General features: G+C 44.1%; 2 protein-coding genes and 1 non-coding gene across 3 annotated transcripts in view; 2 read left to right on the top strand and 1 right to left on the bottom strand.

Annotated features, from left to right (window-relative positions):
• Positions 1 to 14278, bottom strand: part of ERCC6L (ERCC excision repair 6 like, spindle assembly checkpoint helicase) — a 55251-nt gene extending 40973 nt beyond the window's left edge. Inside the window, exon 1 of the mRNA XM_068533126.1 lies at positions 14173 to 14278. Coding sequence (XP_068389227.1) covers positions 14173 to 14240 — 68 coding nt within the window. The 5' untranslated portion in view covers positions 14241 to 14278. The remainder of the gene's footprint in view (positions 1 to 14172) is intronic.
• PIN4 (peptidylprolyl cis/trans isomerase, NIMA-interacting 4) overlaps positions 1 to 25374 on the top strand; it is a 92538-nt gene that overhangs the window by 53013 nt on the left and 14151 nt on the right. The window lies entirely within an intron of this gene.
• On the top strand, positions 12046 to 12152 carry LOC137757560 (U6 spliceosomal RNA). The gene has a single exon (XR_011072400.1). It is a non-coding gene; the product is annotated as a U6 spliceosomal RNA (small nuclear RNA).

Below are 25374 nucleotides of genomic sequence, written 5' to 3' on the forward strand. Positions count from 1 at the left end.
ATACTTTCTAAAAAATAAAAAGGGACTTCCCTGGTGGCGCAGTGGTTAAGAATCAGCCTGGGGCTTCCCTGGTGGCACCGTGGTTAAGAATCCACCTGCCAATGCAGGGGACACAGGTTCAAGCCCTGGTGCGGGAAGATCCCACATGCTGCAGAGCAACTAAGCCCGTGCACCACAACTACTGAGCCTGCGCTCTAGAGCCCAAGAGCCACAACTACTGAGCCTACAAGCCACAACTACTGAGCCCACGAGCCACAACTACTGAAACCCGCACACCTAGAGCCCGTGCTCCGCAACAAGAGAAGCCACCACAATGAGAAACCCATGCACCGCAACAAAGAGTAGCCTCCGCTCGCCACAACTAGAGAAAGCCCATGCGCAGCAGCAAAGACCCAACATAGCCAAAAATAAATAAATAAAATAAATTTAAAAAAAAATGTTGGGCTTCCCTGGTGGCGCAGTGGTTGAGAGTCTGCCTGCCAATGCAGGGGACGCGGGTTCTAGCCCTGGTCTGGGAAGATCCCGCATGCTGCAGAGCAGCTGGGCCCGTGAGCCACAATTACTGAGCCTGCGCATCTGGAGCCTGTGCTCCACAACAAGAGAGGCCGCGATAATGAGAGGCCCGCGCACTGCGATGAAGAGTGGCCCCCACTTGCCGCAACTAGAGAAAGCCCTCGCACAGAAACGAAGACCCAACACAGCCATAAATAAAAATAAATAAATAAGTAAAATTTTAAAAAAAAGTGAGCAAAGGGAAATCAAGCAAGACTAAATTATAAAAAAAAAAATGTTTAAGCAGTGCCTTTAAAAAAAAAAAAAGAATCAGCCTGCCAGTGCGGGGGACACAGGTTCGAGCCCTGGTCCAGGAAGATCCCACATGCCGCAGAGCAACTAAGCCCGTGTGCCCCAACTACTGAGCCCACGCACCACAACTACTGAAGCCCGTGCTCCACAAGAGAAGCCACCGCAATGAGAAACCCGCGCAACACAACAAAAAGTAGCCCCCACTCGCCGCAACTAAAGAAAGCCCACACACAGCAACGAAGACCCAATGCAGCCAAAAATAAATAAATAAATAAACTTTAAAATAAATAAATAAATAAAACTAGACTTTCAAAAAAACTTTTTTAAATAAAGTACATTAGAAGAAAAAGCAAAAGCAATTGGGGATATGAGAAGAAATCAGCAGAATCTAAGAAGCAGCAACCAGTGAGGTAGGAAGAAAGTCAGGAGAGTGAGGGGTCCTGGTGGCCAAATGAATCTAGCATTTTGTGGAGAAGTGATCAATTCTGTCAAGTACTACTGGTGGGTCAAGGAAGAGGAAGATTATGAACTCACCATTAGATTTATGAAAGTCGACCTTGACAAAAGCAGTTGGAGTAGAATGATAGAAGAAAGTGGGTGACATAGAGAATAGAAAGCAGATGGGTGACAGCAAGAGAGAGCTGACAACACAGAGTAAAAGCAAGTGAGTAACAGAGAGGGTGACACAGTGAGTGACACGGGAGAGAGGTTGGATGACAGATAAATAGAGGTCAGATAACTCTGCCAGTCATCATTTATTGCCTCTCAGTTCCAAATTCACCCCTCAATACCTGCTCTGTGATAATGACAGAATTCCTTTAAGCATCTCTCCTCTACAGCCAGCATGATGTTAAGCTTTCTCAGTAGAGGACGCCTGAGGGACACTACAGGAGGAGGGGGCTCTCCTGAAGTTGCCAGCTGCCGCTGCACAGGGGGTCAACCAAGTGACACACAGTCACCCACCCAGAACACACAGTCTTTCAACGACCTTGAAGTCTCCACCTGGCCTGGCGATAACCTTCTTGCAGCCCTCTCTACATGGGAACCAGCCACCCCAGCAGCTGCCTGTGCCCCAGGTCCCACCCCTCCTGCACTCCTACACCATGGGTTGCTGATAGCCTGCTCCCCACCTGCACTCCAGAAGGTTGCTTCCTATGAGCCCAGGGAGTGCAGACCAGCTCCAGCCTGGGCAAGCCAGCACACTTCTCTGCTATCCAGTGGGCTGAACTATACCTTCTCCAAGGAGGTCTGAACTTCAGCCTTGGGGAGAGGGCCTCCTTCCAAGTTTGTCCTTCCTTGGGTACTCTCCCTTAGTCCTAGGGCGCCATATGGAGTTTCCCTATTTCTTATAGCTACTCATTTATCAGTTTAATAACTCTTACTTTAAAATTCCTGTTTTAATATGCTGTATGGTTTCTACCTCCTGATTGGACCCAGAATGATACAGTGACAGAGAAAAAAAGAGGATGGGTGACTGAATAAGGGAGTGGGTAACAGAGAAAGAAAGTGGGTAACAGGGAAAGAGTGGGTAACAGAAGGAGAATGGGTAATAGAGGTAGAGAGTAGATGACAGAGATGGTGGGTGACAGAGAAAGGGGGTACAGAGGTACAGAGTGGGGAGGCTGACAGAGAGACAAAGAGTAAGTGGGTGAGAACGAATGGATGACAGTGTGAGCAGGTAGTTGAGAGTGTGAACAGGTGGGTGACAGAGAGGAGGGGGTGGTAGGTGACAGAGAGATAATGGGAGAGAGGGAGAGAACGAGAGAGAGAGAGAGAGAGAATTATGAGTGCCAGAGAGGTAGAGCAGGTGACAGAGGTGGGTGACACAGAGAAAGAGATAATGGACAACAGAAAGAGACAGAGGCAGGGGAGGGAGAGAGGGAGGGAGGGAATGCCAGAAAAAGAGAAAGAGGGGGCAACAGGGGGAGAGGGACAACACAGAGTGGAAGCAAGCAGGGGGTACAGAGAGCACAAGGGGGCGGTAGGCAAGAGAGGAGCTCGTGGGCGGGCATCACCAAGGGAGAGCATGACTGACACAGAGAGTGTGTGACAGAGTCATTGTATGCGACAGAAGATGAAGGTGTGGCAAAAGGAAAACGTGCAGAGAGTGTATGACAGCAAGTCTCAGTTCACTTTCATCTCTTGGACAGGAGAGGCAAAGAAACAGGGAGGGAGAGGGACAAAAAAGTGAGAGGAGAGAGGGAGGAAGAAAGAGAGACAGAGAAACTGTGAGAGAAGGATTGTGCCAAGGAGTAGAATTATGAGCAAGAGAGAAGGGAGAGAATGTAGAGAAGGCGATGCTTTGTGTGAGGGGGTTTTGGTTTGGGGGGATTTGGAAGAGGATGAGAGAGATTGAGACAGATTAGGAGAAGTAAAAGAGGGAGTGGGGGAGTTGAGGGCTCATGAGAGATGGAATGTCAGGAGAGACAGAGAAATGTGAGAAAGGTGGGGATTGTGAGAGTATAAGATGATTGCGAGAGAAGGGGGTGCTTGTTGACGGGGGTGGGAAAGAGACCATTTGAGCATGCTCACAAGAGAGCATGTGGAGTGAGTGAGACAGGTGCCAGCGTGACAGGCAGTGTTGTTGAAACCAAGCGGGGCCCTGTGGGGCTCCTGGACACGGAGACCTTTTTGTCCCCTGTTTCTTGTAGGCAAGACTCCAGCCGCCATGACCTTCCCTGAGTTCCAAAGGGCAGATTCAAACAGTTGCTAATCAATGGGGGGAAACAGCCAAGAAACCACCTGAGGCAAGATTAAAAGGACCAGAGAAGCTCATCAAGATTAGGAGACAGACCACCTGAGACCCTACACACACCCTAATCTTGTCAGCAACCCCACCTCGGGAAGTATTGTTATAAAACTCCTCATCAAATCCTCCGGGTTGGGGGGGGGGTGGACACATAGGTTTTTGAGGCAGGAGCCCGCTGCCCGCTGTGTCCCCCTTTGCCTGACAAGGTAATAAAGCTACTCCCTTTCTACTCCTCCAAAGCTCTGTCTCCACATTTCTATTCGGCACTGGTGAACAGAGGCCGGCTTTTCGGCAACAAAATTTGGGAGGCTCGCCTGGTATCTGACTTGTGGGCCGGCAGCCCCGTGGGGCCCCTCGGCTTGATCAGACGCTCGGAGGTTTCTCTGCACGCCAGCCTCCTTCAGGAGAGCAGAGGTTTGGAGGACTTCTCTGAGGCCAGATCACTAGGGATACCCTGCCATAGGGCTGTACCCCGATAATACCCGGATTGCCATCTCAGTAGTCGGAACTCCGAGATGGAGGTGGAGAACGGGAGAGAGGCTGCCCTAGCAACTGCCAAGGCCACCTTTGCCTTGAGAACACCCCCTCTTCTATCCACATCAGCCCGGACTTCCTGTTCTGAGAAAGCATTTCGGAGAAGGAGAAAAGTAGGATTAGGTACGTCACAACACCTCTGCCAGCATTTTTGGTAAGTCCCCCGGCATGCACACCGAGGCCGCTTGACCTGGTCCGTTTGGGGGAACTCTGGTTCCCGTTTGGGGATTTTCCATTAGGAAGATCCCATTTGTAAGGCGCAACTTGGACCAAGGCCACCAGCTTAGTGGGACTTAGAACCCAGTTTGAACCTTGGGCTGTTTGTTTTGTGTGTGTGTGTGGCTTCCGTTTGGCTGGCGAGAATTCTGGTTTTGCTTTCAGTTTTGTGCACATAGCTGTTTAATTCGACTCAATATGGGAAGCGCTTCCTCTTCCTCTCCATCTGACAGTCCCCTAGGGAAGATTTTGGCAGATTGGTCGACCTATAGCTATGAATCTATTTTAATTCTGTTTAGCCAATGTATATTCTTAAAAGTGAGGAGAGGTGGCCTTTGTATGGTGGCCTAAATTATTATACTATTCTTCAGCTAGAATTGTTTTGTCACAGGAATGGAAAGGCTGGGAATTCTCTCCACTCCATCTGGGCTAGCCACTTTGGCCTCACTCCCTTGCAGCAATTGAGCCACTCTGGGCCCCCTGAGAGCCAAATCTGGGTTTGTTCTCTTTCAAAAACTGAGCCAATCTGTTTGGAAGCCTTTGTCCGGGAGTGGAAGTGGAATTTTTAAACTATACCTCCTCTGAGTTTCTGTCTGTGTGGCCATAGCCTATCTGTCGTTTGTGTTTTTGTGTGTATTGTTTTGGGGTGAGCCACTCTCGCTTGTGTAGGGTGGGAAAATTCTACCGGATCATTGCGAGCCATTTTGAGTCCTCTGTTTGGAAGTGGAAATGGGCTACATCTTGTCTGATCTTTTGTTTGTGGGACCATGTTTGTTGTCTGTATGTATGTTTCTCAGTACTTGCATTGACTGGTTGAGACGAATAACAGGGCTCACATGTGACAACACCAGGGTACCCTATTGCGTCGGGCTTTGCCTGTGGCAGAATGTTGGTTGGGATTTTCCCTTTTGGACTAGCCTTGTTGAAACCGTGCACCTCAGATTGGGACTTGAACCCACGTACTGGGACTCAAACCCAGCCAAAACCCAGACTGGGATTTGAAACCACGTGGCCAGGACTCAAACCCGGCCAAAACTCAGATTGGGACTCAAACTCACATGGCTGGGACTCAAACCCAGCCAAAACTCAGATTGGGACTCGAACCCACACGGCTGGGACTTGAACCTGGGCAAAACCCACAGTCTTCCAACTGAGATCACATACCTGGCTTCAGGACTTAATGAAGCTCAGGTCTTTTTTTTTTTTTTAGAAGTAATGGATTTACTTTACTTTATTTTTTTAACATCTTTATTGGAGTATGATTGCTTTAAAATGGTGTGTTAGTTTCTGCTTTATAACAAAGTGAATCAGCTGTACATATACATATATCCCCATATCTCCTCCCTCTTGTGTCTCCCTCCCACCCTCCCTATCCCACTCCTCTAGGTGGACACAAAGCACCGAGCTGATCAGAAGCTCAGGTTCTTGATGTCCCATCGCAGAAAGAATTCAGTGAGAGACAAAATGATAGGTAAGAAGTGGATTTATTTAGAGAGAAACACACTCCACAGACAGAGTGTGGGCCATGTCAGAAGGTGAGAAAGGCACCAGGGTATGGGGTTGTCAGTTTTTATAGGGGTGGGTAATTTCATAGGCTAATGAGTGGGAGGAGTATTCCAGCTTTTTGGGGAAAGGGTGGGGATTTCCAGGAATTGGGCCACAGCCCACTTTTTGATCTTTATGGTTGGCCTTGGAACTGTCATGGCGCCTGTGGGTGTGTCATTTAACTTGCTGATGTGTTACAATGTGCGTATACTGAGGCTTAAGGTCTAGTGGAAGTCCACTTGTCCTGCCATCTTGGACCCATTTGGTTCTAATCAGTTTATGTCATGTCCTTGGACTATGTCATTCTTTCAAAGGTTGTTCCCTGCCCACTTCCCTCCTGTTTCATTGTTATGGATGACCAGAGTTCTATTCAATCTTGTAACGGCCCCCCCAGGGTATTTTTACAAAACTAGGAGATCTTCAGCTATGCCCCCCATGAAAAGGAATTGTTATTTCTCTCCCCCTGTGCCCGGGCCCTCCGGAACACTTATCTAGACCATCTCTAGTTCCTGAGACTGAAGAAAAAGGCAGGGAAAGAAGGCCTTTTTTGTGGAAGGGGGAAAACTGAGGTCTCTGGTTCGGTCTTTATGTAAAAGTTAACTTGTAAATGAGCTCTGTTTAATTGACTTGAAAGTCAGCTCTTACAAACTAAATCTAAATGTCTAGAAAATTGGCCAAGATAAATTTTAGGACCACATGATCTAGGAAATATTCAGTACTGAATTGATATCTGCTACTGAAGGTGGCTTAAGCTTGTTGGTTTGATTAATATAGACATGTCTTTAGAGTCATCAAGGTTAAATAATTCAAGTGAGATAACAGCTTTGGGGTAAACTCTTTAGAAACAATTGTTTTAGGAATGTGTACTTAAGAATAATCTCTTCAGCTACTTTGTAGCTTAAAAATTTAGAGTTAAGTTAAATGATGGAAGTTTATTGAATAAGTAGGCCATTTACAAATAAAATAAGATACTGAAACATTAGTTAGTGAATATTGGCTTACCTTGGCAGAGAGAGAAACTAAAGGTATTTGGTGCCACCCTGAGATACTCTCCATAAGAAAGCACATGTTTTTAGAGTTGTGCATGATCAGGATTTTCTAAGATTGGATTAAATCTAGTTGGATAAATGGATTTTGTTGGGAGTGGGCTAAGGCAAGACCAGATTTGGTTTCTCCCTTCAACGTTTTCTTGGAATACTGCTTTTGATAACAGCTTGTGAGTTCCTTTGCCTTTAAGTGATCTGTATTTGCCGTTGAAATCTTTTCACTTTGGTTAAGTAAATAAGTATTGTTTGACAGTTTCTAAAAGTTCTTTTGACCTCCAGCTAACTTTGAGATGCTTCAGAGGGCCCCCTGAGTCATCTCAGAGAGAAAGATTTAACTAGAATTATTTGGTATGTTAAATCAGATGTAATCAGTTAAATTAAATGTAATCCCGGTTATTGTAACCAAGTTTCTTTACCGATTACATTGCAATCAGATGTTTAACTATGCCCTTTTTTTAAAAGTCTTTCTGTCATTTATAGACAGTTATTGTTGTACTCTGCTTTTGCAAAGTGCTTCATCTTCAAGAAGATTTATGTGAAGGACCCCTTTTGACAAATACAGGTCTCTGATAAATTTCACATCATACTGCTGAGCTGGATAAGAAAAAGAAAATCTTAATGGAGAATCTGATGGCTTCATAAAAAGTTAACAAAAGGATTGGTTACTGAGTGAACTGGTGAATATGGTTATAATGTTTTTTGTTTTTTCCTTTTTTTGGTCTGGAATATCACTGGTTACTTAACATTACAGACTTACTTTGAAAGCAAATGTCTTGGTTTGGCTGTGTTCAATGGAGATGAGGGTGATTTTAGGGAAAAAGATTATGTTTCAATAGATATAAAATTCTAGATCTGTTAATTAAAGTCTGTATTTATGGAAGTTATTGTGTTAGTCACACTTTTGCCCTGATGTTTAGGAGAAAAGGAAAATTACCTAGTAAAGTTATCAGACTGTAATTATTCATGATGTATCACTGTTTGCTTTAGGTCTACTGCTAAAAGCACATGTACAATGCTTATGTGACAACTGGGCATAAATGATAAAATGTATGGCCTATAAAGCCTTTCCTCAACATACCTCTGAGCTTCTTCAGTTTTGCTCTGATCAGCTTTCCCCCAATGAGGATTAACTAGGCAAATATAAAGGAGGCCTAGCACCTAGGGACATGATCTATACCTGGGGTGAAGAGCTGAATCACTCTGGCACCGAGGGATAGATATTTTGATCATCAATGTCTTCTATTGAAAGACTTGCAATCAAAAGGAGAAATGAAAGAAAAAAAAATCTGCACTTATTGAAGTATGAGGAAGTCACTCTGGCCTATACATGGTTTAACTTTAAAAAGCGACCTGTTTTGTGGCCTTTCAGACATGCATTGTACATCTCCTTTAACATTGAAGAGGGGAATGCATTTGAAAGTCAAAATAGAGTAACTATGGTAAAACTAGGTGACCACTGTGGATGTGATTCCAGATGCATTTATTCCTGTATTGTTTCAAACTTGAATTTTCTGAGCTATATCAGACTCTGGGATGCCACAAGGATTTAAAAATTCCCCCACCCTCTTCAACGAGATTTTGGTTAAAGATTTAAGAGGATTACACCTGTATCAAGGTGGAGTAGAGGCCTTTCCAGCCAGAATAGGAAAAGCATCTGGAAGTGACAAAAACACTTCTTAAGGACATTATTCCTACGTACTGCCTTTCCTCTACTATTCAGGGTAGCAATGGATCTGCTTTTGTCGCAGAAATAACACAAACAGCAAATAAAGCTTTAGGTATAAAATGGAAACTTCACTCAGCATGGACACCCCAATCTACAGGAAAAGCTAAGAAGATGAATCACAGGAAACTCATCTAAAATGGGACAAGGTCTTGCCAATTGCTCTCCTCTGTATACTGGTGGCCCCTAGAAGCTGGCTAGGATTGAGCCCTTATGAAATTATATACAGGAAGCCATTCTTAGCTCCTAAGAGTAAAAAGAAGAGAAACATTTCTAATGTAGGAAGAAAAAAATTAAACAGTATGTACAACAGGTTGGTCAATTGTTAACTGCTATGCATAAGTTTATGTTCCACAGGTCTCCCCCTTGCCTGGCAGTTCCCTTACATCCCTTCAAAGCATCCCTGGGAGACCAGGTGCTGCTGAAGGTTTGGAAAAACAAGGACCCGAGTGGCAGCAGGAGGAAAAATGGAAGGGGCCATACAAGATGTCCTCCTTACTATTCACACCTCCTTAAAACTGGATGGAATTAAACCATGAATATATCACACTAGAGTAAAAAGATTATCTGAAACCGATGAACCCAGCCTGCCCGCCCCCGCTTGCCACAGCAGAGGAACAGATCTGCAGGAAGTCGATGTCTCACCCTTTGGGAAATCTTAAGTATTTGTTCCAACAACCAGATGAAAGTTCTGTTTTCTTATCCTTTCTCATACCTTTTACCTACAAAACTACAGATTCATATGCTGACTCTTTCGATAATTCTAACTGCTAGATATGTGGTCAGTTTCCTATTTCCAGGTCTTCGGAATTGCCTTGGTGGGTTTCCTCCCTTACAGGGAATGGTTTGGAAACAACTGGCTTCAGACATACTCTCCTGAATTCCTAAGGAAATGAGATGTATTCTGTCTAATAAAGTTCTAGTTATCACTCCTCTTACCTCTAACCTGGTCTGTTGTATCAAAATGGCAGAACAAGGGATCTTAATCATATAAGACTCAGATCCAGGACTTGGAACTCAAATATTTCTAATTTGGTATCTATTCCCCAAAATTTAGGCAGGACTATGCCCCATCTCAGCAGAAGTAGTCAGAGCGGTTGTTGACCCGTTCCCTAAAAGATCTGGGGAAACATAAAACCCAAATGGGGATTAAAACTGAGTCCCCTGCCGAGTTCATGATTAACATCTTTATCCAAAACGATTGTTCCCTTTTCTCATCCAACATCTGTTCTCCTCAAGACTGAGGAGTATCAAAGAAAAGGGGGACGTGAAACCAAGCAGGGCCCATGAGGCTCCTGGACACGGAGGCCTTTTTGTCCCCTGTTTCTTGTAGGCAAGACTCCAGCCGCCATGACCTTCCCTGAGTTCCAAAGGGCAGATTCAAACATTTGCTAATCAATGGGGGGAAACAGCCAAGAAACCACCTGAGGCAAGATTAAAAGGACCAGAGAAGCTCATCAAGATTAGGAGACCCTACACACACCCTAATCTTGTCAGCAACCCCACCTGGGAAGTATTGTTATAAAACTCATCAAATCCTCCTGGGGGGGGCGGTGGGGACACATAGTTTTTCGAGGCAGGAGCCTGCTGTGTCCCCCTTTGCCTGGCAAAGTAATAAAGCTACTCCTCCAAAGCTCTGTCTCCCACGTTTCTATTAGGCAGCAGTGAACAGAGGCCAGGTTTTCGGCAACACTGGGGAATCAGCACAAGCTGCTTGCTCAGGGAAAGGACGGGGTGGGGGACTAAAGGTCTTAAGCCTTATCCCCATTTTCCAGATGAGAAAATTGAGGCTCAGAAGTCAGGGGACTTACTTGAGGCCTCCCAGCTAACAAGTGCCAGAGTCATAATTTGAACCCCAAATGGCCCAACTCTGAAGCCAGCACTCTACCCCCCACACACTGCCTCCCTCTGTTTTCCCCAAGTCTTCTTTAAGGAAGTCATGTAACTCAGTCCAAAGATGTGTTTTACTCCTCTGTAAGGAGACCTTTTGTCTTCTAACAGCCTTAAAACATTCTTTTTTTGGAAAGGGAGAGGGAACTATTCCACTGCTCCAATTGATTTCTTTGTACTACAACAAAATTTAAAACTTCTGTGCATCAAAGGACACAATCAACAGAGTGAAAAGGCAACTTACAGAATGGGAGAAAATATTTGCAAACCATACATCTGGTAAGAAGTTAATATACAGAGTATATAAGGAATTACAACTCAACAACAACGAAACAAACAACCCAATTAAAAAATGGGCAAAGGACTTGAATAGATATTTCTCCAAAGAAAATATACAAATGGTCAATAAGCACATGAAAAGATGCTCAACATCACTAACCATTAGGGAAGTGCAAATCAAAACCCCAATGAAATACCACTTCAATATCGTTAGGATGGCTAGTAACAACAACAACAAAATAAGTGTTGGAGAGAATGTGAAGACACTGGAACCCTTGGGCACTGTTGGTGGGAGTGTAAAAGGGTGCTGCTGCTATAGAAGACAGTATGGCAGTTCCTCAAAAAATTAAAAGTAGAATTACCATAAGATCCAGCAATCCCACTTCTGGATATATACCCAAAAGAATTGAAAGCAGGATCTCAAAGAGATATCTGTACACCCACATTCACAGCAGCACTATTCACAATAGTCAAGAGAGGGAAGCAACCCAAATATCCATCAACGGATAAATGAATAAACAAAATGTGACATTATGCATACAATGGAACATTATTCAGTCTTAAAAAGGAAGGAAATCCTGTCACATGACACAACATGGATGAGTCTTGAGGACATTATGCTACATAAAATAAACCAGTCATGGGCTTCCCTGGTGGCGCAGTGGTTAAGAATCCACCTGCCAATGCAGGGGACATGGGTTCAATCCCTGGCCCGGGAAGATACCCCATGCCTTGGAGAAACTAAGCCCATGCGCCACAACTACTGAGCCTGCACTCTACAGCCCATGAGCCACAACTACTGGACCCACGTGCCACAACTACTGAAGCCCACGCACCTAGAGCCAGTGCTCCGCAACAAGAGAAGGCACAACAATGAGAAGCCCGATCACCACAACAAAGAGTAGCCCCTGCTCGCCACAACTAGAGAAAGCCTGTGCACAGCAACAAAGACCCAACACAGCCAAAAATAAAAATAAATTTATTTTAAAAATTAAAAAAATAAACCAGTCACAAAAAGACAAATACTGTATGATTGTACTTATATATAAGATCCCTAGAGAAGTCAGATTCACAGAGAAGTAGAATGGTGGTTGCCAGGGGCTGGGGGAGAGAGGAATGAGGAATTGTTGTCTAATAGGTATAGAGTTTTAGTTTTGCAAGATGAAAAGAGTTCTGGAGCTGGATGATGGTAATGGTTGAACAACAATGTTAATGTATTTAATACCACTGAACTGTACACTTAAGAATAGTTAAAATGGGTGCTCACTTTGGCAGCACATATACTAAAATTGGAACAATACAGAGAAGATTAGCATGGCCTCTGTGCAAGGATGACACGCAAATTCGTGAAGCATTCCGTATTTTTGGAGTTTGGGATTAGCAGATGCGAACTATTATATATAGAATGGATAAACAACAAGGTCCTACTGTATAGCACAGGGAACTATATTCAATATCCTGTAATAAACCATAATGAAAAAGAATATGAAAAAGTATACCTGAAACTAACACGATACTGTAAATCAACTATACTTCAATTTAAAAAGATTTTTTTAATTTTAAAGAATATATATAAGTATAAATGAATCACTTTGCTATATACCAGAAACTAACACAACATTGTAAATAAAAACACTTCAATAAAAAATAAATTTTAAAAAAATAATGATTAAGATGGTAAATTTTACGTTGTATTTTATAATAATTTAAAGAAAATTTTAAATGCTCATTCCCACATCACCATGTCCTCCACCCTTAGCCATCTGGTGAATGTTTATTCGTTTCTCAACACCAATGTCTCCTCTTGTGAGCCCTTCCCTTAGCTCACTGATCCTTGTAGTTGGCCATTCCCTCCTGTAGTATGCCTTGCACATTGTACCTCTTACAGCACTTATCAAACAATATAGCACTTATGGTCTACCTATCCCTTTCCACGACTAGATTATAAGCAATTTGGGGGCAGGGACAGTGTTTCACTCCTCTCTGTATCCCATAGGCCTGGGGCTTGGTAGACTGGAAAAACCCAAGAAAGGCTTTTGTAGGGGGGTATCTTAAAATTAATGCTTATTTTTGTATATTAAAGCACAGCATACACAAAAATCATTGAAAAACTACAAAAGGAAAATATTTTACCATATATAACAAGAATTTTAAATCTTTAATATATTAATATATATTTAAATAATTTTAAAAAGCTAGTTCCAAAGAGAAAGATGAGTGTTGAACCTTGACTGAAAATGTATACATTAAATTATAAACGTAAAATAGAATAGAAAATATTTAAATTTAGTAAGAATAATATCATAAGGCATTACCAATCTTTATTTATTAAAAGAAAATGGATTTCAAAATGGTGATTTTGTGATACAGCCACTATGGAGAACAGTATGGAGGTTCCTTAAAAAACTAAAAATAGAACTACCATATGACCCAGCAATCCCACTACTGGGCATATACCCTGAGAAAACCATAATTCAAAAAGAGTCATGTACCACAAAGTTCATTGCAGCACTATTTACAATAAGCCAGGACATGGAAGCAACCTAAGTGTCCATCGACAGATGAATGGATAAAGAAGATGTGGCACATATATACAATGGAATATTACTCAGCCATAAAAAGAAACGAAATTGAGTTATTTGTAGTGAGGTGGATGGTCCTAGAGTCTGTCATACAGAGTGAAGTAAGTCAGAAAAAGAAAAACAAATTCCGTATGCTAACACATATATATGGAATCTTAAAAAAAAAAAGATTCTGAAGAACCTAGGGGCAGGGCAGGAATAAAGACCCAGATGTAGAGAATGGACTTGAGGACATGGGGAGGGGGAAGGGTAAGCTGGGATGAAGTGAGAGAATGGCAGGGACATATATACACTACCAAATGTAAAACAGATAGCTAGTAGGAAGCAGCCGCATAGCACAGGGAGATAAGCTAGGTGCTTTGTGTCCACCTAGAGGGGTGGGATAGGGAGGGTGGGAGGCAGACGCAAGAGGGAGGAGATATGGGGATATATGTATATGTATAGCTGATTCACTTTGTTATAAAGCAGAAACTAACACTCCATTGTAAAGCAATTATACTCCAATAAAGATGTTTAAAACAAAATGGTGATTTTGAAAGCTGTAGACCCGAGAAAGCCTGGATCGATTGAAGTTCTGGCTCTTAAGGAGTTCATACCGGAGAGTTATTTGACCCGGGGCATCGGGGGCTCCCCAGGCTTTAGAAATCTGGGGAGATTCCCACGCCTCCTCCGAGAACACGGGCGCGCATCTCATACGGCTCCACCTCAACCGTTGGGCCCCTGGGAGGGTCCAAGGGACCCCACCCCCACACCCACTCCCGGCCAGGGCCTGTGAACTAGACCCGCCCAGCGACCCAAATGTACCTCAGGTAACGGGCAGCCTGCTCTGGGCTTAAGGCCCCAGCTTCCGCAAACCCTCGGGACGCCTCCATGACCCTCAGATTGGGCTCCGTGTATCTCAACCGCGGATTGAACTTCCCTCTCTCCCGCCCTGCGCATGAGCCTTGCGCGTGGAGGCGGGGCAGGGCCAACGGACAGTGTAGCGGCCGGCCAATCCCCTGCACCGCGCTCCGGCGCCGCCGCCTGAGCCCCGCCCACGAAGGTCGCGCGCATGCGCCTACGCGAGCTAGGGGGGGGGGTGTAGAGGCGGTAGCTGACCCCGTGGCGGGGGGTGGGTTCTGTCCTCTTGTCGTCTGTTGCATTTTCACTCTAGTCCAAACCACGCTGCGGCGAATTTTTGTGTGCGTGTGATATCCTTGTGAGTGGAGTAGACCGCCTGATATGATCTCAGTCGTTTTAGTGGCCCTTAGAAACCTCCTCCACAGCCTGGATCCCCAAATATCCTCCCTTCCCTGCTCGCCAACGTCTGGTACCGAGCGTGCTTTGAATTCATACACCCTAGGAGGCATAGTCCTCGTGATTTAAACTCACAGTAAAGAAGAGTCTTCATTGTGACCACCTAGAGGGGTGGGATAGGGAGGGAGGGAGATGCAAGAGGGAAGAGATATGGGAACATATGTATATGTATAACTGATTCACTTTGTTATAAAGCAGAAACTAACACACCATTGTAAAGCAATTCTACTCCAATAAAGATGTTAAAAAAAAATCAAGCCAAAAGTCTCATTTGCGAAATAAATAGTGCTGTCGTGTATGGTCACCACCATTTCTTCAGAAGCTCCAAATGAGATGCAGTCATATTTTCAAAGGCAGAGCTCAGGGCTTCAGGTAATGTGGTGATTGAGTTTAAGTGGCTTCCTTGGGCAATGCTAAATAGGTTTGTGAGCCAACAAAAATTGTCCTTTTTCACATACTGGCAAGAACATGGACATTATGATTTCTCGAGGCACTAATTAACATTCAGTATTTGAAAACTCACCTATTGACCCAGTCATATGCCTACCACATATCCAGAAGATTTTAAGCTTTTTGTAAATTTCGTAGAACGTTAGTGTTAAGGGAAACACCGACTGAAACCACCCGCCCTGGCCAGGCACCATAGTAACCACTTGTGTGAGTTACCTTAAAACAGGAGGTCCTGGTAAGGAATATGGAGCTGACAAGCTACCAGCAACCAGAGTTAAAAAGGGAACTTAGGGCTTCCCTGGTGGCACAGTGGTTGAGAATCTGCCTGCCAATGCAGGGGACACGGGTTCGAGCCCTGGTCTGGGAAGATCCCACATGCCACGGAGCAACTGGGCCCGTGAGCCACAACTACTGAGCCTGAGCGTCTGGAGCCTGTGCTCTGCAACAAGAGAGGCCATGACAGTGAGAGGCCCGCGCACCGCGATGAAGAGTGGCCCCCGCTTGCCACAACTAGAGAAAGCCCTCTCACAGAAACGAAGACCCAACACAGCCATAAATAAATAAATAAATAAATAACCAAATACTTTAAAAAAAAAAGGGAACTTAAAGAAGGTGGTCTACTTTCCTGGTTTATATGACTTTAAGTCATATGTTCATGTGACTTTAGGCCCTCTGTTAAGAGGGTTTTTAGTATACCACTACTATCCCCATTTTTCAGATGTGAAAATTGAGGCTCAGAGAAATAAAGTGACTTGGCCTAAGGTTCCAAAGCTGGGAAATGGTAGGGCCAGAATTCCATACCAAGTCTATGTGAACACAAATCTGTGCTCATTCACAGTGTCACACTGCCTATTGCTGCAAAGAAGAGGGGAGTGGTGGGAAATGAGGTTTCAGGGGTAGTTGGAAGCCAGTTTGTGAAGGAGCTTGTTTACCCTGCTGAAGTGTTTGAATCACTTCTTCTCCTGGAGGCAAGTTTGAATTGGGGATGGGGGGTAGGGAGTCAAGTGTATAGGTGCCCTGGGTACCCAAAGGATGAGTGTGGTGAGAAAAAGGGCTGGTGGAGAGAATTCCATTGAAAAGAAAAGAGAGATAGGAGCACAAAAATCTTTATCTTGAGTCTGAGGAAGGCCATCTCTAGTTGTGCTTTGGCTCAGTGTCTGCCATCATCACTCATACCCTTGGAATTGTTGAGAACCCAGGATGAAGCAAAGCAGAACCCTGATTGCTGCCTTAGGCGGCTGCCGCTATCTTGGCTTTGGAGAAAAGCTAAAAGGAATGCCCTCAAGAGCCATGCTACTCCCGGTCTGTTACCCTGGGACAGTGATCTCCAAAGGCCCTGATCATTAGATAAAAGGACCAACTCTCCTGCTTGCCTGCCCTTAGGCTACTGGAGTTTTCTCAGTGCCATTTTCACACAGCCAGAGGACTCCCCCTCTTTAAACACAAAGTCCTCCAGCTCTCCTTCCCTCCTCCTCAGTCCTGCAGTAGCTGCTTCCTTTGGGCTCTTCTCAGTGCCTTCTGGAGTGCCAGCTCCCACCACAGGGTGCCAATGACCTAGGAAACTTGCCACGCAGGACTCCTAGTCCTCCTCTGTAAATGGTCACACACATTCACAGGCTGAAAATAAGAGAGAGGTTGGGGAGGATTTAGAGTGGATAAATGGAGAGAATGAAAAGAAGATCAAAATAAGAGTTACCACTCATACTGAAGAATAAAAACCATATGATCATCTCAATAGATGCAGAAAAAGCTTTTGATAAAATTCAACACCCATTTATGATAAAAAACTCTCCAGAAAGTGGGCATAGAGGGAACCTACCTCAACATAATAAAGGCCATATACGACAAACCCACAGCAAACATCATTCTCAATGGTGAAAAACTGAAAGCATTTCCTCTAAGATCAGGAACGAGACAAGGATGTCCACTCTCGCCACTATTATTCAACATAGTTTTGGAAGTCCTAGCCACGGCAATCAGAGAAGAAAAAGAAATAAAAGGAATACAAATTGGAAAAGAAGAAGTAAAACTGTCACTGTTTGCAGATGACATGATACTATACATAGAGAATCCTAAAGATGCCACCAGAAAACTACTAGAGCTAAACAATGAATTTGGTAAAGTTGCAGGATTCAAAATTAATGCACAGAAATCTCTGGCATTCCTATACACTAACAATGAAAGATCAGAAAGAGAAATTAAGGAAACAATCCCATTCACCATTGCAACAAAAAGAATAAAAAACCTAGGAATAAACCTACCTAAGGAGGTAAAAGACCTGTACTCAGAAAACTATAAGACACTGATGAAAGAAATCAAAGATAACACAAACAGATGGAGAGATATACAATGTTCTTGCATTGGAAGAATCAATATTGTGAAAATGACTATACTACCCAAAGCAATCTACAGATTCAGTGCAATCCCTATCAAATTACCAGTGGCATTTTTTACAGAACTAGGACAAAAAAATCTTAAAATTTATATGGAGACACAAAAGACCCCGAATAGCCAAAGCAGCCTTGAGGGAACAAAACGGAGCTGGAGGAATCAGACTCCCTGACTTCAGACTATACTACAAAGGTACAGTAATCAAGACAATATGGTAGGGCTTCCTTGGTGGCGCAGTGGTTAAGAATCCACCTGCCAATGCAGGGGACACGGGTTTGAGCCCTGGTCCGGGAATATCCCGCATGCTGTGGAGCAACTAAACGCATGCACCGCAACTACTGAGCCTGTGCTCTAGAGCCTGCGAGCCACAACTACTGATCCCGTGAGCCACAACTACGGAAGCCCGTGCACCTAGAGCCCATGCTCTGCAACAAGAGAAGCCACCGCAATGAGAAGCCTGCGCACCACAACGAAGAGTAGCCCCAACTCGCCACAACTAGAGAAAGCCCATGCACAGCAATGAAGAAGACCCAACACAGCCAAAAATAAATAAATAAAATAAATTAATTAATTAAAGGAAAAAAAGACAATATGGTACTGGCACAAAAACAGAGATATAGATCAATGGAACAGGATAGAAAGCCCAGAGATAAACCCACGCACCTATGGTCAACTAATCTATGACAAACGAGGCAAGGATATACAGTGGAGAAAAGACAGTCTCTTCAATAAGTGGTGCTGGGAAAACTGGACAGGTACATGTAAAAGAATGAAATTAGAACACTCCCTAACAGCATACACAAAAATAAACTCAAAATGGATTAGCGAGCTAAATGGAAGACTGGACACTATAAAACTCTTAGAGAAAAACATAGGAAGAACACTCTTTGACATAAATCACAGCAAAATCTTTTTTGATCCACCTCCTAGAGTAATGGAAATAAAAACAAAAATAAACAAATGGGACCTAATGAAACTTAAAAGCTTTTGCAAAGCAAAGGAAACTACAAAAAAGATGAAAAGACAACCCTCAGAATGGAAGAAAATTTTGCAAATGAATCAACGGACAAAGGATTAATCTCCAAAATATACAAACAGCTCATGCAGCTCAATATTAAAAAAACAAACAACCCAATCAAAAAATGGGCAGAAGACCTAAATAGACATTTCTCCAAAGAAGACATACAGATGGCCAAGAAGCACATGAAAAGCTGCTCAACATCACTAATTATTAGAGAAATGCAAATCAAAATTACAATGAGGTATCACCTCACACCAGTTAGAATGGGCATCATCAGAAAATCTACAAACAACAAATGCTAGAGAGGACATGGAGAAAAGGGAACCCTCTTGCACTGTTGGTGGGAATGTAAATTGATGCAGCCACTATGGAGAACAGTATGGCAGTTCCTTAAAAAACTAAAAATAGGGGCTTCCCTGGTGGCGCAGTGGTTGAGAATCTGCCTGCCAATGCAGGGCACACAGGTTCAAGCCCTGGTCTGGGAAGATCCCACATGCTGCAGAGCAGCTGGGCCCATGAGCCACGATTACTGAGCCTGCGCGTCTGGAGCCTGTGCTCTGCAACAAGAGAGGCCACGATAGTGAGAGGCCCACGCACCGCGATGAAGAGTGGCCCCCACTTGCCACAGCTAGAGAAAGCCCTCGTGCAGAAACGAAGACCCAACACAGCCATAAATAAAGAAATAAAATAAATAAATAAAGCATGACACAAATTAAGCAATGTGAATACCATCAAGCTTTAAAAAAAAATGAAATAACGAATAACTACTCTTAAAATTTCTTAATTTAAAAAAAAAAAAAACTAAAAATAGAATTACCATATGATCCAGCAATCCCACTACTGGGCATATACCCAGAGAAAACCATAATTCAAAAAGACACCCTAATAATTCAAACGCACCCCAATGTTCATTGCAGCACTATTTACAATAGCCAGGTCATGGAAGCAACTTAAATGCCCATCGACAGATGAATGGATAAAGAAGATGTGGTAGGGACTTCCCTGGTGGCGCAGTGGTTAAGAATCGGCCTGCCAATGAAGGGGACATGGGTTCAAACCTTGGTCCGGGAAGATCCCACATGCCGCGGAACAACTAAGCCTGTGTGCCACAACTACTGAGCCTGTGTGCCACAACTATTGAAGCCCGTGTGCCTAGAGCCCGTGCTCCGCAACAAGAGAAGCCACCGCAATGAGAAGCCCTCACACCGCAACGAAGAGTAGCCCCCACTAGCCACAACTACAGAAAGCCCATGTGCAGCAACCAAGACCCAACACAACCAAAAATAATAAATAAATAAATAAAATTAATTCTTTAAAAAAAAAAGATGTGGTACATATATACAATGGAATATTACTCAGCCATAAAAAGGAATGAAATTGGATCATTTGTAGAGACGTGGATGGATCTACAGACTGTCATACAGAGTGAATTAAGTCAGAAAGAGACAAACAAATATCGTATATTAACGCATATATGTGGAACCTAGAAATATGGTACAGATGAACCGGTTTGCAGGTCAGAAATAGAGACACAGATGTAGAGAACAAACATATGGACACCAAGGGGAGAAAGTGGCGTGGGGGCTGGTGGTGGGATGAATTGGGAGATTGGGATTGACATATATACAGTAATATGTATAAAATAGATAACTAATAAGAACCTGCTGTATAAGAAAATAAATTAAATAAAATCCAAAAATTAAAAAAAAAACAAACCCAGTGCCAAGGGCCCCATCTCAAATCTCCTGGAGCTATCTTTTTCAGAGATATGCTTGTGTAGCCAATAGCCCCAGTTACTGCAGTTACAAATCAGTATAGTGTGTTCAGACCGCCATCCTCCTATGATTCATCCGGGAAGTGATGAAATAAATTAAGTGTACTGAATTGCTTTAGAGACCAGGGAATGAAAAATATATGCTTGTTTCCTTTCTTTCTTTTGTATTCCTTTTCAAACAAATAAGTACTCCATAAACATTAATTTAAAAAAATGAGTTACTGCTATATTCCATTTATGTGTCAGGCCCTGTTCAAAGCACTTTACTTTTATTAACTCTCTTGGCTGTTCCTCATTTCACATCTACGCCCAAAGCAAGGGCTTGAATTCTCACTGCTTCTCTCAAGGCAATGGAGTTTTTTAAACCTTCCCTAATTATTGTTAATTTTTAAAGTGTGATGGTGGTATTGTTGTATGTTTTAAAGCCCTTATCTGCTAGAAATACATAATGGAGTATTCTCAGATGAAATGATATGACACCTGGGATTTACATTAAAATACTCCAGTAGAGAGAAAAATGAGAGACAGATGAACATAGATTGGCAAAATACTGATAATTGTTGAAGCTTGTTACAGAGGTTCATTATCCTCTTCTCTCTACTTCTCTGCATGTTTGAAATTTTCCATAATAAAAATAAAAAATAAAAAAAACCTTTGCTTCCTAATCTGCAAATTACACTGAGTCATCTGCACTCACAGACCGGAAATAAGATAATGAGGCCTTGTGGGAGAGTTCAGAATAGGTAAATGGAGAGATGGATGAGGCAGAATACGAACAATAGCTAGTACTGGGACTTCCTTTTTTTTTTTTTAATTTATTTATTTGTTTATTTTTGGCTGTGTTGGGTCTCCGTTTCTGTGCGAGGGCTTTCTCTAGTTGTGGTGAGCGGGGGCCACTCTTCATCGCCGTGCGCGGGCCTCTCACTGTCGCGGCCTCTCTTGTTGCAGAGCACAAGCTCCAGACACGTAGGCTCAGTAGTTGTGGCGCACGGGCTTAGTTGCACCAAGGAAGTCCCACTGGTGGCACACTGGTTGAGAATCCGCCTGCCAATGCAGGGGACACGGGTTCGAGCCCTGGTCCGGGAAGATCCCACATGCCGCGGAGCAACTAGGCCCGTGCGCCACAACTACTGAAGCCTGTGCTCCGCAACGAGAAGCCACCGCAATGAGAAGCCCACGCACCACAACAAAGAGTAGCCCCCACTCGCTGCAACTAGAGAAAGCCTGCACACAGCAACAAAGACCCAACGCAGCCAAAAAATAAATAAATTAAATAAATAAATTTAAAAAAATAAAAAAGAACAATAACTATTACTAATAGAGCACTTGAGTGCCAGACCTTGTTGTATGCGCTTTACATATATTAACTCTTCTAATCCTCACAACAACCTTGTTAGGTAGTGTATACCATTATTAAAATCCCTTTATAGATAAGGAAACTGAGGCACAAGAAAGACTGAATAAGTTTTACAAGTTTACACAGCTTGTGAGTGGTAAAGCTGAGTTTCAAACACAAGCAGCCTGGCTTTTGACTTTTTGCTCTTAAATACAATGCTAGTTAGATATAGAAAGCAGCTGATAGGTGAAAAGAAGGATTCATTCTTCTATTATTCATTTATTTAATAAATATATGTTAAGCCTTTACAAGATGGCCAGGCAAGGATATGGGTGCTGGGGAACAGTGGTGAGCAAAACAGACAGACAGATTCTTGCTATCAAGGAGTTTAAATTTTGATTGGGGGCTGGGGGTTGGGTACACTTGAAACAATGATCACGCAAGCATGTGGAAAATTACAGACCATGGTGAGGTTTGTAAGCAGGAAAACTCCAGGGAGTTCTGAGAGCATCTGATGAGGTACCTGACCCAGTCTGGAAGGGCTGGGAAAGGTTTCTCTGAGAAAGTAGTATTTGAGCTGAGAGCTGAAGGATAAAGAGGAGTTAATTAAACAAAAAATAAATAAAAAGGGAAGGGAAGAGCATTTCAGGAAGAGGGAAGAGCATTACTAAAAACCCTGTGACAGGAGAAAGCTTGATGCATGGGAAGAATTGAAAAGGATAAGGTGATTGGAGCAAAGCCTAGAATGCTAAAGTTGGAACCGTTTTCTGGAGTCCAGTGCAATGTCACAGGTGAGGGAACTGCCACTGGGAAAGAAGGATGTGGCTTGTCGGAGGTTACACCCTGAAGCAGTGGCAGAAATGGGATTCAGACCTAAGTTCCTTGACTCCCAGCCAAGTGCTCTTTCCAGTACAGACCTCGGCTTCCCTGCATATGAGGAGGAGGGAAGCCAACTTGGTGTCAGCAAAATGCTGCTCTTGGGGACTGAGAATGGGAGAGAGTATTTTTAGAGATAGATAGGTAAAAATAACCAGATGAAGTCTTCATGGGCAAGGAGACCAAGAGTGGGTTGGGGGCATAAAAAAGAAGAAAGTGATTTGGAAACAGAAAGAATTTAATTTGTGATTCCCAGATACCTAATTAGGCTTTCCTCCCCTATTTCTAGCTAAGGTTCTAAAGTGGATGGAGGTTTTGTTGGCAGGTGGAGAAGGGGACTGAGACTGAGGTCTTAATTCCCTCTTTTGGGGGTGAGAGGCGTCTGTTCCAGGGGAAGCAGGAGGGAAGGTGCTCGGAGGAGGTGAGTCATCTCCAGCTCCGCCAGCAGGGGGAGCCGGAAACCAAATTTCCTAAGAATGGCAGCTGGCCTGGCCCCAGGGCTGGATAAATTCTTTTCTTTTTTTAAATTAAATTTATATATTTTGGGGGCTTCCCTGGTGGCGCAGTGGTTGAGAATCTGCCTGCCGATGGAGGGTACACGGGTTCGAGCCCTGGTCTGGGAAGATCCCACATGCCGCGGAGCAACTAGGCCCGTGAGCCCCAACTACTGAGCCTGTGCGTCTGGAGCCTGTGCTCCGCAACAAGAGAGGCCACGATAGTGAGAGGCCCGCGCACCGCGATGAAGAGTGGCCCCCGCTTGCTGCAACTGGAGAAAGCCCCCGCACAGAAACGAAGACCCAGCACAGCCAAAAATAAATAAATAAATAAATAAAAATGAATATCTGCTTAAAAAAAAAAAGAAATTCACTGGGTTAACAAGCTCCTCTATAAAAAAAAATTTATATATTTTATTTATTTTATTTTTGGCTGCATTGGGTCTTCACTGCTGCACGCGGGCATTCTCTAGCTGTGGCGAGTGGGGTCTACTCTTCTTTGCGGTGCGCGGGCTTCTCATTGCAGTGGCTTCTCTTGTTGCGGAGCACGGGCTCTAGGCGCGCAGGCTTCAGTAGCTGTGGCACACGGGCTCAGTAGTTGTGGCACACAGGCTTAGTTGCTCCACGGCATGTGGGATCTTCCTGGACCAGGGTTTGAACCCGTGCCCCCTGCATTGGCAGGTGGATTCTTAACCACTGTGCCACCAGGGAAGCCTCGGGGCTGGATACATTCTTATTGGAAACAAGTCAGCCTGAGATGCTGTGGAAATGACAGGAACTGAGAGGAAAGAGGGAGCCAGGAGTTAGGATTATCCACAGGGTCTTTGCACTAAATTGCAAAGTCTGATGAGTGCCTTCTAAACTGTCTCCTAGGGTTTGGGCTGAAGCAGGCACCAAAGGGGAGGGAATCCTTTGACAGGAGGGACAGTGCTGCTGTAGAAAACATGGCATCCTCCACTCTCCTTGGGCTACCTCATCCACTCCCAACACATAACAATTCTGTCTGTAACCTCATCCTCTCTCCTGAGTTTCAGACCTATATGGCCAGATGGTTACAGGCCATGTCTTCCTGGAAGCTCGAACTCAACATGACACTGACTTCATTTCCTACCTTCCCCTACACCTGTTCCCTCAATATTCCCTGTCTCCATGAACAGCACTACCAATCCCCCAATTGTTCAAGTCAGAAACTGGGAGGCATCTTTCCAATCTACCAATAAGTCCTGTTGCCTCTACCTCCAAAATATATCTCAAATCCAACTGCCACTGCCAATCTCCACTGCCACCATTCTGGTCTATGCCACCATTATCTCTAGCCTGGCTCACTGCAATAGCCTCCTGACTTTCTTCCAGCTTTTATATTTGTGCCTGTGCCTCATTGTCTCCGCACCCAGAAACCAGAGTGATCTTGCAAAAACACCAATCTGATCATGTCATGGGCCAGTCTAAACCCTTCAAAGCCACCTCTTTGCCCTCAAAATCAAATCCTGCCTTCTCACCATGGCTTACAAAGCCTCCCTGATCTGGCGCCTGACTGCTTCTCCCACCTTATGTCTCACTTCTTCACGGCCCCTACACACACACACACACACACACACACACACACACCCCATGATCGTCTCAAACTGAACCACCTCCACTTACTCAAATCTTGCCTCTAGGCCCTCTCACGTGCTGTTTCCTCTGTCTGGACTTTCCTTTTTGTCTCACTATCCCCTAATCCACTCCTTGGCTCTCAGGTCTCCCTCCTTCCAGAGACCTTCCATGATCCTTCTCAGCAGTGGTCCTCTGTGATGCAATGTGACACACCTTGCCTTTATCTTTAGATTTAGTCCATGGAATGTGGCTGCCTGATTACCTCTCTGGCTCCCCCATGTTCATGTGAGCTGTGTGAAGGACAGATCTGTCTTTTGCACAGTTACAGCTTCACAGAGCTTAGCAAGTACCTACACGTAGTAGCTGATAAGTAAATATTTGTTGGAGGGATGGATGGATGAATTGTCAATTCACTAATCCTAAAGGAGAGCAATGGGCACCATGTTGAGCTTGAATGAGGCTGTGGGTGGGATTGATATATCCAAAACAATAATAGGGACCAGGAACCAGGGAAGAGGGGAGGTCCAAGCATGCCCATCCCAACCACTCCTCTTGCCGGCATTGCCCTGTTTCCCTCTTGAACCTGCTTCAAGAGGGGCCTGGAAATAGCGTAAAGGAATCTGAGTTACACCCAGGAACAAGACTTTTCTTTTCTATTCCTTTCCCAAATCTTGGGCAGGGACAAAGTCATGCATGCTTGGCTGTGAGATGGATGGGCTCTAGCCAGGTCCAAGAGTTGTAGATTCTCTGGATGTCCTGTACCCACTTGTTC

Source organism: Eschrichtius robustus, chromosome X, assembly GCF_028021215.1.
Source record: "Eschrichtius robustus isolate mEscRob2 chromosome X, mEscRob2.pri, whole genome shotgun sequence".
Taxonomy (NCBI): Eukaryota; Metazoa; Chordata; class Mammalia; order Artiodactyla; family Eschrichtiidae; genus Eschrichtius; species Eschrichtius robustus.